This window comes from Leptonychotes weddellii, chromosome 9 (genome assembly GCF_054177405.1).
Source record: "Leptonychotes weddellii isolate Sample4059 chromosome 9, ASM5417740v2, whole genome shotgun sequence".
NCBI lineage: Eukaryota > Metazoa > Chordata > Mammalia > Carnivora > Phocidae > Leptonychotes > Leptonychotes weddellii.
The window spans coordinates 87,550,602-87,566,076 of NC_138377.1; the positions used below are offsets into that span (position 1 = coordinate 87,550,602).

The 15,475-nt window shown below is 47.9% G+C and overlaps 1 protein-coding gene across 7 annotated transcripts in view; it reads right to left on the bottom strand.

The window, feature by feature from the left end:
* LOC145723526 (uncharacterized) overlaps nucleotides 1–15,475 on the bottom strand; it is a 130,617-nt gene that overhangs the window by 53,342 nt on the left and 61,800 nt on the right. For 3 of the 7 annotated variants that reach the window (XR_014148643.1, XR_014148642.1, XR_014148641.1), the window contains one exon: nucleotides 8,714–9,311. The exons of 3 other annotated variants lie outside the window; for them this stretch is intronic. Coding sequence is in view for 1 of the 4 variants with exons in the window: in XM_081831175.1 (XP_081687301.1) it covers nucleotides 9,172–9,311 (140 nt within the window). In the remaining 3 variants the exon portion in view is untranslated. Of the gene's footprint in view, nucleotides 1–8,713; nucleotides 9,312–15,475 lie in introns of those variants that run through there. One more of the 7 variants, XM_081831175.1, reaches the window with a different exon arrangement.

A 15,475-nucleotide genomic window follows, 5' to 3' on the forward strand; every position in this document is an offset into this window, starting at 1 on the left:
CCTTCCTGTGAAATCCTCCCATTTTGTCCAGCTCCGGGGAGCATATCTCTGCTTGCTGGCTGAATGGGATGCTGCCCCATTCATGAAGTGTTTAAGAAAGCCAATCAGATCTTCCAATTTACTCAGATTGAATCTTGGTTTTTAGCATCCCCCCAAAAGAAAATACAATTAAAGTGAAACAACTGTAGAAAAAATACTCTTGGAAATTTTAAGCATGTTTCCAAAATAAAAACTCAATAGAAGGCTTAACCTATAAAGAAAGGGTCTCTCTCCCAAAGTAGAACAAAAAAGACAAAGACGTGGGTAATACGACAAGAAAATATAAAAGCCATAGAGAAACGATTCAGGAAGACCAATATTCACATAAGAGATATTTCAGAAAACAGAGAACCGCGAAAAAAACTATCAAAAAATGATACTGAAAAATTCGCCTAACTGAATCATAAGAGCTAACATGTATTGGGTGTTTCTTATGTGTTTTATAAATATTAACTCCTTTAATCCTCCCAGGAACCCGATGAGATAGCTACTATTATTATCCCATCCTACAGAGAAGGAAGCTGAAGCGCAGAGAAGTGAAAAAACCGCCCGGGGCTAGGATTCAAACCCAGAGCCCACGCTCGGGAATTCGGTGTGCTTTTAGTCTCGGTTGCCCATGGACCGCACAGGTGTCCTCGCTGCCTCTTCACCCCAAGTGCAGCTGCAGGCAGGCAAGAATGAGGGAAGGGAGGGAGGGAGAGAGGCAGGAAAGGAAGGAGAACAAACACTGAGCTCGCCTAGGCTGGCCCTGGGTGCGTGGCAAATTGCGTCTCAGCCTCTCAGCCACTCAAACCCGAGGAAGTAGGAGACTTGATCTCCCGCCTCCCATTTCCACTGGTCGTGCATGCCCCTGGGCCTTCTAGCCTCCCCCTCCCGGGCCCTTCGTGGCTGCTCCATCCGGCCTCCCAGGGGCCGCGAGGGAAGCCAGATCGCGCTGCAGCAGCGGCAAGAGCCCACGGTCCCCCAGCAGGTGGGCGCGGGCCAGCGGGGCACCCAGATGCTTGCGCGTCGGGCCCCTGCTCGGGAGCCGGTAGCACACGTGGGTGCCGAGCGGACCCCCGGGGTCCCGTGCTCCAGGGGGAACAAGGAATTCCTGGGGCCGGTGGGGGTGGGGCAGGCCGAAAGGCAGGTGGCATGAGGAATGAGGAGAGTCCTGTTGAGTCAGGCCTGCCGGGGACAGGAGGCCCGGGAGCCCCTGCCACTGAGGGCTTGGTGTGGACAGAGACAGAGCAACGATGGAAACCTCCACTTTGAGGCAACCCCCCTTTGAGGCCTTGAAGAATGTTGGGGGGACGCCAGTGATCTTCCCAGCTGACCGTCAGTAAGTGGCAGCCAGGAGAAGGGGGGGAGACCCACCAGTGGATAGGGCACCCTTCCCTAGGGGAGTCCGGAGACCGGATCGCTGATGACAACAGCTTCAATACAGCCAGAACCTCGCTGAGCTGCTGCCCTGGGCCAGGACTACTCCAAATACTACATCTGTGTTACCTATGTTCATCCTCACAGCACTATCACCAGGCTCTCCATGATTTCACAGACAAAAACGCCAGCACAGAGAGGATCAGTCCCTTCACCAGCACCATAGCTGGCCTGTGGGGCAGCCAGGGTCTGAATCGGGGCCATCTGACCCTGGTGTCAGGACGCTTCGCCATCGCAGTGATCAGCCAATAAATGAAACAGGCTTCCCACCATGTGAAAATTTGGAACACCAAGAATAAAAAGATGATCCTACAAGCTTCCAGGGGAACCAAGTGCAACAGAATGAGAATCAGAATGGTACTAGTCTTCTTAGCAGCAACCCGAAACAGTGGGGAACTAGTGCAACAACTTCAAAATTTTAAAGATGATACATTTTTAACCCAGGATTTTACATCCAAATTGTTGATCAAGTATGAAAAGAGGATTAGACTCAGCAAAATGAACGTCCTTTCTTAGAAAGCGACTAGAGGATATGCACCAGCAAGACCAAGACATAAGCCAAGAAAGAAAGAGGAAGACGTGGCCTCCTGAAAACAGTAAATCCGACCTAGAACCATTAAGAGAAGATGCCAGGTTGGGGCACCTGGGTGGCTCAGTCGGTCGAGCATCTTCCTTCAGCTTGGATCATGATCCCACGGTCCTGGGATGGAGCCCCACATTGGGCTCCCGCTTCTCCCTCTGCCTGTGCTCCCCCTGCTTGTGCTCTCTCTCTCTGTCAAATAAATAAATAAAATCTTTAAAAAAGAAAAAAAAAAGAAGATGCCAAGTTGATGACGGTGTGGCAGGACTACAGAAGCTCCATTCCACAGTAGAGCAGGAAGAGACAGGGCTTCATGAAGGAGCTTCCAGAAAAAAAGGGGACCCAATAAGGATAGAGGAGATGATGGAGCACGTGACAAGAAGATGCAATCTGTGGTGCATAATATTTGCAGTAATAATGATGCAAACACTAACTATGGATATAACTAAAAGCCTGAGAAAATTTGGGGGAGAGGATGAGGAGGGAAAAGTGGAAATATTAAATCTTCATCTCGTATAACATTTATAAATTTAAAAATTGCAATATATGCACTGTCTTTAAACATGGGAAGGTAACTGCCAGAGAAAGCTGAGAAAACTTCAAAGCAGTTCCCCTTAGCAAAAAGACGGGCAGCTGGTGGAGGGCTGGGCAGGGAACTACTGTTTTGTATTATAAACATTTTAGCACTATCTAATTTCTTAATTATGTATATACTTACTTAATTTTTTTAAAAAACCTTAAAACTTATTTTTTAAAGAGGCAAGCCCATGAGAGGAATCCATGCAATTAAGAACACAGCTCACGGGACGCCTGGGTGGCTCAGTGGGTTAAGCATCTGCCTTTGGCTCAGGTCATGATCTCAGGGTCCTGGGATGGATCAAGAACCACCTTGGCTCCCTGCTCAGCAGGGAATCTGCTTCCCCCCTCCAAGTGTGCATGTGCTCTCTCTCTCTCAAATAAGTCACTAAAATCTTTAAAAAATAAAAAAATACAACTCAGGGATCTCACAGGTTCTTTCCCCAATTTTGCTCCATGGCACTTGACCAGCTCTTCGTGAATCCCCATCCTTGACTCCTCACCTTTATCTCCAGTTTGCGCACCATCTTTAGTTTTGATTATCTGGTGTATCCTCCGGTTCCCCATTCTGACATCCACCATCAGCTTGCTTTCTGTCATTGAGTTTGATATCTCAAACTCTCGCTTCCTCCCCACCCTTTCTGCCAACTTGTAACACAAGTGGCTGGGAAGCATGGCTTTAATCAAACAATTACGGGTATCCCCCACTTTTTGAAAGTTCACGTTGCGCCACTTTGCTTTTAAGAAAAACCGACATTGGTACCAGGTTTTGCTGGAAAAAAGAAATCCAAAGGGGATTTTTGTTTCTACCAAAAAGGGGGGAAAGCAAAAACAGCCTTCAGCATTTGTGTTTGCGGTGAGCTGTTCCAGAGGCAGGGCGCGCTGCGGAGCAGCAAGAGTGGCGTCACCAAGCGCCTTCTTCGGGAACTACACGCAGCGTGTCAGCGTCAAGCTGTGGCAGCTTTGAACTGTGTGTGAGCAGCTGTGCTTTTCTCAATTTATTTTGCGCTTCCCTTAGCAAAATGTGTGCTAACGTATCAGAAAAGCCTAAAAAAGGTTAATTTTTAAGGCATGGGAATGCTCATTTTTTCCACATAAATTAATGGTAATTGTTTTTTTGCTTTTCACCATTTCTGCTTATGAAAGATTTCACAGGAAGCCTCTCTACTTTCAGAAAGCAGGAGAAACCTGTAAGGAAATATAACCTGTTGTAATTTTGTGACTCTGACCAAATCACCTCACTTCTCAGATCCCTTGTCTGTGAAGTGAGGGACTGAGTCTAGATGATCTTAAATTTCCTTGTACCTCCAACGTTCTATGGTTTGTACCCTGAACGTAAGGCTGAGTTGGCAGAGGTATATAAAAATAATTACAAAGGAAGTGATGGCATCTATTCTATGATTAAGGAAAATAATTCTCTGAAAAGTCATATTGGATTCCGTTCACTTTAAAAAGAAATGTGAAGAGCGCCTGGGTGCCTCAGTCGTTAAGCATCTGCCTTCAGCTCAGGTCATGATCCCAGGGTCCTGGGATCGAGCCTCGTGTTGGGCTCCCTGTTCGGATGGGAGCCTGCTTCTCCCTCTCCCCCCTCCCCCTGCTCATGCTCTCTCTCTCAAATAAATAAAGAAAGAAATCCTTAAAAAAAAAAAAGAAAGAAAGAAAGAATGTGAAACTCTACACCTGAAACTCAAAGAATCAATGGTCCAGATCTGATTCAAGCTAAAAGTGAGCTTAAATGGAGAGCAGAGGGTCCCAAAGTCATGGTACTAGACAGTCTTGATCAAACTTCTCTTATGGGCCCTTTTATGAGAGAGGTATTCAAATCCATATCATAATGCCCAAGTGACCTCTTAATGCAAAGGAGGGAGTGTGGTTTTAATTCCCCAGCCCCTTGGGGAAGACAGAGGTTAGCTAGAAACAGACAATGGCAGAAGTTCCCATTAAGAAAGATGGGCCCAGATGACAAAGGAATAAAATAAGAGCCCCCCAAAATGCACACATTTCCCCTTAGAGGAAAGAAGGATTTCACTGTTACAGGCAAAGGTTTTTTTCTTTCTCTGAAGGTATACAACATCCAACTGTGAACTTGTTAAGTGGGTCTTGGAACCAAAAGAGAAATAATGGTGTGCATTTATAATTACTAATGGGGAAGATGTAAATGGCAGGCTTAGCATACCTTCTAGAGTTAGGGAAAAAATCTTGTTAGGTATATGAGATTCCAGAACCCTCATGTCACTTACTAGAGTAGACTTGATGGACCCTTGGAATTGTATTCCAGCAGGATGCACTGAGATCCATGGAGGTCAGTCCCTTGAAGTACTAATAATTTGTACGTCTTTCAAATACAAGAAATTAAGTAAATATTATATGTCTTGAAGTAGTACACACACATACACACACACACATTCTGAGAAGCAAAAGAGAACTGAAGGCCAAAAGAAAAACAACAGAAATGAACCTTAAAAATCTTAAAGGAAAAAAGGAAATCAATAAGGATTCTCTGGCCTTTGCTAAAATGTAATTGATTTTTTTGACATAGATAACTCTATCCCTATAAATGGACTCATTCTTCTGTTATGGCTTTGGTCCCTAAACTGGGACACATGAAGACAAAATAATAAAAGCATTTCTTGGTGATGAATAGTTTTCCACCTTGTATATATTCAATATACTCTTCTTGAACTAACAGGGGCTATTTACTGAAACTTCCTAATGTCAGGTATGTCATTCAGCACCTGACGTATTTTGGCCATTTCATAGCAATCCCCGTGACATATGAACTATGAGTGGTCACATTTGCAGATGAAGAAATTGGCATAGTGAGATGAGGGAACATGCCCAGGTCTCACAGCTAGTGAGTCCATGTTCTGAACTATGCTACTGCTGGTTGGTCCATCAACAATGGTGGGAGAAGTGACCCCAACCCTGGCTGGAATTAGACATGATCATCTGGGGGGGGTGCTAGAAACGAGAAATTCATAAGAAGTAGGGAAGCATTTAAGATCATAGAATACGGTGAATTGTTAAAAATAAAGACTACATGGGGTGCTTGGGTGGCTCAGTCGCTAAGCGTCTGCCTTCAGCTCAGGTCATGATCCCAGGGTCCTGGGATCGAGCCCCGCATTGGGCTCCCTGCTCAGCGGGGACCCTGCTTCTCTCTCTCCCTTTGCCCCTCACCCCCACCCATGCTCGCCCTCTCACTCTCTCTCAAATAAATAAAAAATAAAGACTACTTGATATTAGATATGAATTTCTAAATATTTAAACACCAGTCGAGCATGAGCACTGATTGATTCAATAACCAGATGCCTGCCACATGACCGGTGGGTCATCCCAGGGACCTGAGAATTAACATCTCCTTGCAGCTCTTTGATCTGTGAAAGAGGGCCCAGCACGGTGTAACAAAACAGCTTTTATACTCTAGGCCCAGGGAAGAGGATGTACCTCTCTGGCTTTCAGTGGAGGTTCAGAGGGTTCAGTGGGTGACCTGGGCCTCTGGGTGGGAAATTGCTGCCAGGCGCCTGTCCGAGAGACCCAGTGAAAAGGACCCTGTTCAGAACAGTAATGCACATTTGCCTACAGATCTTCCAAATTGAATAATAAGAGGAGCAGAATTAAAAGTTTCTTTCATCTCTCCAGCCCCAGAGGCCCTTATGCTCATCAAAGAGGTCATGAATGTCTACCTGAAGCTGGTCTAAGTGTGGGTCTGATATGTTGGGGTGGAAGGGAGTTCCCCACAAGCCCAAAAATGTGTTTGAAATCTCATATTTCATCTTCTAAAATCATGCTCATTTTTATTTCGTCCCCATAATGAATCCGTCCTTGACTTAAGACAAAATTTCCCTCCTGAAATATTCAGTAAATCTGACACTCCGCAGAGAGGCCCCATGATTGTCTGAAAGCTTTCCTGAAGCCCCACTCAAACCTGAGTCTGATATCCCATGCACTTGTCCCTCAAATGAGAAGCAGGGCTGCTAGAGAGAGCTCTGTCTAGGGGCGTGGGGGGGCTGTGGCCCACACACCCCAGAGCCTGGCCAGCTGCCGATGCTCCCGACAGGCCAACGAAGACATGAATGAATGAATGAATGAATGGATGAAGAAATGAACAGACAGAGGTGGTGACTCCTCGTGCAGTATCACTTTCAAGGAGCCCTGTCCAAGTCCACTATGACCTGCACGTGAGCAGTTTTCACCGATGCCCGAGGCACAAGCCAAACACGTGCACTCAAGACAGACTTTCAGAACAGACCCCAGAGATACCAAAGGACACCTCTAGCAGGAATAATTAATCGCCCGGGAAAAGGGAACCTGAACCCGAGAGACCGAGCAGCTGACAAGAGGGGAATGCTATATGGAAACCGATTAGACATGGGTGTTAAACATCCCCACCATCTGCGACAGGAGAATCAATCATGTCACCAACAGCAATTTGCAGGTGGGGGAAGGTTAAGGAGAATGGAACAGGAGAGCCGGGACACACAGAAAGGTCTCTAAGGTAGAAGGGGGCGTCATAGCACCTGGGCCAGGACCCTTCCAACCCGGAGACGGAGACACACCGGGTCATCTGAAGGCAGCCGTGGTGACCTGGCTCAACACCGAATGACGGGGGGGTTCCAGAGGGCAAGAACAGAGAGGTCTCCCCTCTCGGAGCGCTGGACGGTTGCCTGGCAGAGTGGTATGGCAGAATGGCAAGTGTGGCAGTTGAAATGCATTTATATGACAGCTAAATAATTGCATGCCATATTTTACTCGGATACGGAATAACATTTGCATTTTTGTAGGCTTCAAACAAGAAGGATGCACCAATTGTGCCTTCCGTGTACTTTCAAAGTTAAATAAGAAACAGCCTATAAAATTAGGGAAGGGATTTATAATCTGCCTCGATCCTTGGGCTAGAGTTTGATGTCTGTGGATTTCAGAGTCTAACAACGCTGGGTCAGTTGATGTGACACGTCCAGAACAGGCACGTCCATCCACAGAGACAGAAAGTGGATGCGTGGCCACCTCGGGCTGGGAGGAGGAGGTGGGAGAAATGGGGAGTGACTGCTGGGACAGCGTTTCTTTATGGGGTGATGAAAACTTCCCAAAATGTATTGTTCTGAGGGTTACACAATTCTGCAAATCTACTAAAAACTGTTGGATTGTGCACATGAAGTGGGTGAGTTGTGCATAAATTATATCTGAATAACGCTTTTAAAACAGAACAAGAAAACCCCGGGTCAGTGTCCTAATTCTGCCACTTGCTAGTTGTGTGCCCTTGAGAAAGTTACTTACCCTTCCCTCGGTTCCCTCATCTGTACAATGGGATGATCTGATATGATGACATGACATGATAACACTAGCTAGGTGATGGGAATTCTCAGTCAGGTCCCGTATGTGAGCGGGCCAAGCCCAAGGTCCTGCCCATGATAGGAATGCAATACAGGTCAGCTACCTGTCCATGTGTCCCAACATAACAAACGAATTTATCTGAGAAGTGAAGTTTGAGGTTGGATTGATGGTTCCCACTGGAGGACCCTCAGACCTCCAGGGAGTCTAGAAAATAGTCACCAAGTTTCATCTGGCTATTTCCTGCCAGAGAGCCGACCTCAAGTTGCATTTACTGCAACCCGGCTGCCCCAGACTGCGAAAACATCAAAATTCTTTGCTTTGGGCTGGAATTAGATGAACTCAGCATGGTTATTCACTGAGCCCAAGTTCGGTTGGCAATTATATTAGCCTTTGGCTAATTGTTTTATTATGAGTTGGTAAATGCTGTTCATCTGAGAGACAAAAATCTTTCAAAACACGGAGCGCATGGAGTAAACCAATGGAAGGAGTTTTGGTGGCGAAGGCGCCGTGAACCACTGAGCCAGCGCCTCTGAACACCATCTGCTCTGTAGTTCGGGCTGAGTTTTGGAGGACAGGTGCTTGTCGGAGACGGGGAAGGATGGCATCTTGCGCCACTCCATTGTGCCAGAATGTTAGTGCAAGTGACAGCTCGGAGCCTGAGAGATCTGGAGTGGGTGGGGAGGAGAAGAAAGTTCTCTGACTCCTTCTGCTCCTTCTCAACTGCCTAGACCTACTTGTGGCCACAGGATCCAGGGCATTTTGAAAGCCACTCCAAGGTCATCTGGCTCACATTCCTGTCACTAAGGTCGTCTTTTATCCAGTGACACAACTAAGGTCAAAGCCATGGTCCTAGTGACTCTTGTCCCAGGACAAACGGAAGCTCGATGTGGCTTGTTTCACTTTGTAAATCAACGCTTATGGAGCACTTTGAGTCTCAGGCAGCATCTGCCGGGCTCAGCAGCGGAGTTAGCTGCTAGAAGGAAGAGCCACCTGGGGACTCTGGATCCAGGTGGGTCTGATCTTGTTCAGGGTGTTCAGTGTTTGTGCCTTGTCAGCAATGCATACAGCACACTGGACGCTGGCCCTTCCCAGACTCGGGAGCTACCCCTTTGTCTTTGTGTCAGCCAGCAGAGAAAGGCTTCTGCCTGTAGACGTTCAAAGGAAGAAAAGGGCTGACAGCTGTCTTCGAAGAGACTTCCCGCTGTGGCAGTTACGCACTTACTGACCTGACTGTGGGCTACGGTCTGAGCTTTGGTCTTGAGTGGATGCAGCATCGGAGCACAGTCACGGGGCCATAAAGCCGTTCTCTTCCTGAAGGTAGATCTGGGAGGGAAGCCTCCTGGCTCTGGAAAGGTGTTGGGTGGCCCTGGATCAGGACAGAGAGGAGTTAGGCAGATGAAAGGTGGCGATTGTAAGGCTGCCTGGGCCAGCCGTCTCCACTTTAGGGTCTGACTTACCAGTAGGTTGGGAACCCTTAAGAGATGAATGTTAATGCCCCCTGGGCACCGCAGCCAACCAAGACAGAGTTCCAACAGACACCGCCCACCTTTGTCGTGGGGCCTCTCCTTTTTCTTAGTTCCCATGGTGACTATGCCCTTGTGATGGAGTGACACCGTCTATCTTTAAATGCATGAAAATATTCAATCCAATTAATCAAATCTCAGAATCTTGAAAGCCATGCCATCGCTCTCAAATTTTGACCAAAACTGGGATCTAGTTGGACCCCCAAAAGATAATTTATCTTCCCATTCTTTGAGGGAGTCTCACTGAGCATGAATAACAGCACACTAACATTTACTGAGTACCTAGGCAGTGCCAAGCGGAATGCTAAGAACTTGGCTTGCACTAACTCATCTAATCCGCATAGACATCTCATGAGGAGGGTTCTGCTATTACCGCCATTTACAAATGCTGAGCCTGAAGCACAGAGAGGTTAAGTAATTAGCCTAAGAGAGTGCAGCTCCTAAGTGGGGAAGGCAGTGTTTGAACCCTCGCAGTCCAGCTCCAAAGTCAATACCCTAACCCAGTGTGTCACAAATACTAAGAACAGTCACCACTTGGAAGGTCTTCTCCAAGGAAAAGAAAATTAACTAGGTGTCAAGCTGGCGCTTGCTGGAGTTTTGAGACTCTTGTCGGGAGTTGAATCTAGTCTTTGTGAACGAGTAGAAATAAGAGTGATGAGCCTGGAAAGGGGAAGGAGGACTAGCTGAGCCCCTTGTTTTGGGAGTGCCCTCCCCACCTGTCTCGTTGGAATTCCCTGCTCTTGCAGTCACTCCTTTGACCTGTCATATATTATTCATCCAGTAGACTTGTACTGAGCACTTTCTATGCAACCGACACTAGAGACGCCAAAGACACACACACAGTGGCTGTACTCCCCCCCCCCCCCCAGGACTTCTCAAACATGGTAAGAGGTTGCCATCGACTTCCACCTAAATTACTGAATTAATCCTCAGAATCACCCATGAAGTAAAGGAGGTGGGAATTGATATACCCATTTTGTAGCTGGGAATACTGAGGCACCGAGTAGCTTACTACTCTGCTTCCATGTCTCCAGTCATCACACCGGCTTGAATCCCAAATGAAGCTCTATTTCAAGTGTTCTGTCTTCTTGCCTCCATATATCTAAAGGACACTTACATGGCCAATCTCTTAGTGGGCTTTCACTAGTCAACAATGAAATGAGAAATAAAGATGATGGAGAGTTGTTCCACTAGACTAAATTTCTTCTATTTGAAGAACTATCCCCTATCCTGAAATTATGTTCTTCCTACCTTTTGGTATTAAAATGTTCTTTTATAAATATTAATAGTGGTTTTTTTTTCTGTGCACTTTCATGGCAAAATAAAACATGGGTGATTCTGTTATTTTCTGAACCCGTTTACCGTTCTTTGGACCATTGCCCTAAAATGCACACGACCCCGGAAAGACAGTAAGCACAGCCCACCTGCCAGGGCCATAGATGAGCCTCTCACTACGCACAGTTCCTAAGGTGCCTGAGAGCATGACCTTGACTGGGAGGGCAGGAACGCTGTGAGGAGACTTGGATCAAGAAAAACAAAGAGCAGGGATGTGTTTCCATCCCTTTACTCTGATTTACACAAGACACATGACTTTCCATAGCCATGGCAACTAGCCAAAAATGATAAGGCTGATTAATTCCACAAGTGCATTATTCACATGTCACCAAATATTGACTCTTACCTACCCCCTCCCCCGCAACCATCTGCCCTGGTGTGTCAGATCAAAATAAATCAGCAAACAAAAAGTGGCAGGCAGATGACACTCCAGGGATGCCACAGCCAATTGCCTAAGTCCCAGTGCTAGGCTGAGCTCTGAGTGGCTTCCCCACTTCTCCATCTTTCTTCTTCCCCAGTGGCCAGGAGCGCACATGTAGGCACACACACGTGCGCGCCCACGGGTTTTAGGTGGCAGCAGGGTATGTGGGGAGCACAATGGTCGGGTGGGAGCTGTGGAGTGAAAAAGACTGAAGAGGTCCTAGGAAGTGATGCTAATAGTAAACCATTTACCGATATATTTGTGTACCAGGCATATAAATGCCATAAGGATGTTTAACCCTCACCACAGCTCTGAGATAGAGGAATGATCATTATTCCCATTTTATGGATGAAGGACTACAACCCATTTATGTTAATTGACTTGCCCAAAGCCAGACATCGAGCATTTCACGGTCTGAACTCAAAGTTACTGCTTTTACTCCCGACCTAAGCCAACCCACCTTCACTGCCGCCTGGACGTGCTTCTCAAGCTCTCTGTGCCTCCACTTCGGCATCTTGATAATGGGACCGTTACGGTACCCAGTTTACACGGTTGTTGGGAGGAATCAAAGAGCTAATACGTGTCACGTACCTACCATAGGCTGGGCACACAGTAGGTACTCAATATGCATGGCTATTCTTATGGACATTGTTGCTACTTTTATCACGCAATATCGCAGTCCCTAGTGGGATGAAGGGAGTGTGGAGGACACAGACTTTACAACAAGCAGAGGAGATATTTGGGTGTGTGAGCAGTCTTGGGGACCAAATGCCCAGAGAGCGACGTTTCTATCCCCAGGGGAGGGTAAGTCATTTCCTCTGTACCTGCTCACCCTGGGTTGAACATTTCTATGCCCTGTGGACTTCCTCAGCAGCTCATTCTCCTTCTCAAGTTCTTCTGTCTCTTCTCTTCTGACAGCTCTCCAGAGAGGTGACTCACCCCATCTTCCACAGCCCTCTCTCCCGGAGTCAAAAACTGCTAGACTGTCGGGTGAGCAGTAGTTAAAATGAATCTCCAAATCAGCGGCCCACTGGTGGAGTGTGTGTGTGTGTGTGTGTGTGTGTGTGTGTGTGTGTGTATACCACACCCACAGAAACTCCCAACAAAGCACCGAGGAAGGTCAGCTCATGGCTCCAGCCGGCTCATTTTTAAAAGCAATTTCCAGCATTTTCCCCTCCACTGCTTTCCACCAAACGACAGGCAAACACAACAATTAATCGACCGAAACATCCCTCACAGCTGCCACCCATCTTCACACGAGGCAAGTGATGCATACCAGTATCTTTAAATTTTGTAACATGGAAAATACAACCAACAACCCCTGTGAACGAAGAGTTATTTCCGTGAGTTTCCAGCATCTGAAGCCGATGACTAAAATCCCAGTCACCAGCTTGAGTGTGTCACAAACATGCTTCTGTCCCACACGACCTTTTGCCACCACTGACTGCGTTTTCAAAAGTAGCCCGAGGCCAGAGAACAGCTGTTTGCTGGTTCCCTCCAGAGCAAGCTGCAAATGGCACATCGTTGGCTTGTGCTTTTTGCTTCTTTGAGGGGTGCGCTTCAACGTGCCAAATGGAAGGGAGGAATCATAGAATGGATAATAGGATGTTAAAACTGGAAGTTTCATCTAGTCACCAACATATACCAGACGAGAGAAAAAGCGAAGTATGGATTTGAAAAAGAAGAGAGCACCAGCATGATCATCACTCCTTACGCTGGACTGGTCTAGCGTCAACTCGTCTCCCAGAATCACCTTTACAGAGTGGTCCAGATTTGAGTTTATGGTATGAAATCCGTGTGGGATTTGGGAGGTGGAAGTGAGGCAGCAGGCCCTTCCCTCTGGTGGTTGCTGTGGATTAAAGGAGGTGGGAGGAAGACACAGGCGCCAGTGGATTTCAGTTTGCTTTCACTTTTCCCTGTGGTGCATCCAGCTCTCCTTCCCAGCTGCTGACCTGCCAGCCAGCAGTGGCCGCAGGCCCCCCGCAGACACTTTGCTGTGAACCCCGAGGAAGCAGCCGTGATAAGTAGACAGCCTTGCACAGACTTGTACCTGCCCCTTCGCAGCCCTACTCCACAGCTGGAAGAGCAGCTTGTCCCTGTGAGCTCTGAGCAGTCACTGGTGCCCCGCTGCTTCGGGACCTTTCCCCAACCTTCCTCCTCTTTTCTAACCTGTACTTCCCCTGCACCTCCCACAATGGTAGGGTCTCCTTGCAGGAATATACCCCTTATTCCATAATGCTCGTAAGGATTCCACCTCCCTGATTGGACCTTGGCTGAGGCACTCCGGGACCCCTGAGCCAGACCAAGGATAAGGAGTGGTCAAGTGTTAAAGAAAGAGAATTGTCAAGAAATTTTCGTGAGTGGGGCACCTGCTGGCTCAGTCCATAGAGCATTCGACTCGATCTCAGGGTTGTGAGTTCAAGTCCCACGTTGGGTGTGGAGCTTACATAAAATAAAATAAAATAAAATAAAATAAAATAAAATAAAATAAAATAAAAAATATATAGAAATTTCCTTGAGAGATGCAACTATGCCATGCGTCCCCACCTACCCCTATACCTCAAGTCTCATGATGGCCACCATGGGGCCCCTAGAGAGCTTTGATATGTGCGCCCTGCAGCTAGAGATGGAGGGCTGCCACCTAACTCATGCCTCAGAGAGAACCAAGCAGAGAACGAAGGTGACTGCCCTGGGTTCCTCTCACTTGCAAAGTTTGGGGGTGGGTAGAGTGGGTAGTGGCTTGTCCTGGGTCCTGACCAATAGGACTAGTGAGAGGGGTAGAGCAAGCTCAACAGCAACAAGCACAAGTGGACTCAGGACGCCTGTGGACGAAGCATCACCAGCAACCGCCGGGAATGGAGATGCACCCACCAGACCAAGGGATCTGCAGGAGAGCTCAGTGATGGGAATCTTGGCGGCACCCTGGAACCACCTCACCGGAAAAGTGGTGTTTGATACCTACTGACCCAGAAAGCATGAGGCCAGTGTCTGGCCCTGGTCAGCACCTCATTTACCATTCCTTCCTCCCTCCTCTCTGACCCTGGAGGGGTCACAAATTACCTAGCAAGCTGAAATGGGACAGGGCCAGAGAAAAGGCAAAGATTTGTCATAAAATTAAGTTCAGAGTTTTGGTTAATCTCTTGGAGTGGACATAATTGAACTGAGATCGTGTTTTGTGATGTGCAGTGAGCATGTAAGTGAGAGTGAGCGGGAAATGATGGGCCTTCTGGAGTTTTTACCTAGGGGTGGGAGAGTGTTTCCGTATCATTTATGCTAAGGTGGAAAAGAAAAATGAAGTTGTGTTTGCTCACGCCCAGAGGCTGGGCACTGTGCATGCTGGTTACAAATGTCGAGGCGGGCACCGGGCCCCATGGTCCTCACTCGTGCTTGCGGAGCTCTGGATTCCCCTCGTGAAGCCTCAAGGCAGCTGTAAAGCCTGGGAGAGAGGACAGGTCAAGGTTCTAAGCTGCAGGGCCCATCCAAGGCACTGAGGCCTCAAAGTATGAAGGAGGGCTGTGCTAAATTGGCAATATCGGGGTAACTTTGGCCACAGACTCTCGTGGAAACATTTTGTGGTTTTCATAACTGCTACGAATCCCAGAGCATCGGAAAATATGTTCCTGTTGTTCTTCTATGACAATGGTTCTCAACCAGGGGTAGTTTTGGCCCCCAGGGAATATCTGACAACATCTGGAGGTATTTTGTTTGCCACACCAGTGGGTGGAGGCCAGGGAAGCTGCTGGACATCCTATACAACCCGGGACACCCCGCACCACAAAGATCCACCTGGACCAAAAGGTCAGTAGTGCCGGAGTGGAGAAACCCTCCAGGCATCCATCTTCCTTTGGGGAAATTCACAGCTGAGATGCCCATGCTATAAAGTGCTGGTTTCCCTGCGCCCACAAACTGGCCCACAGGAGTCCCCCCACTTTGGAGGGCAGCTAGGCCTGGAGCCCCGTACCAGCGTGCAAACAGATGCTGGCCACTCCCTACTACAGCAAGGTCTATTAAAAGAGAAGATGCACAGCAACACCTGTTCTACCAGGCAGCGACAGGCGTCGGAGTCCGCCGGCTCACACCCCTGCGTCCCTGCCGTGTCCTGCTCTACGTGATGGTCCTGCAGCGTCACAGGTGTGGAACCTCACCTGCACGACCTTCACCTCCCACACCAGTCACCGGGACTCCGCCCACTTGGTTTCCGGCCGGCCAACCTGATGTCTCTTGCAAACCAAGTCAAGGTGGAGGTCGGGG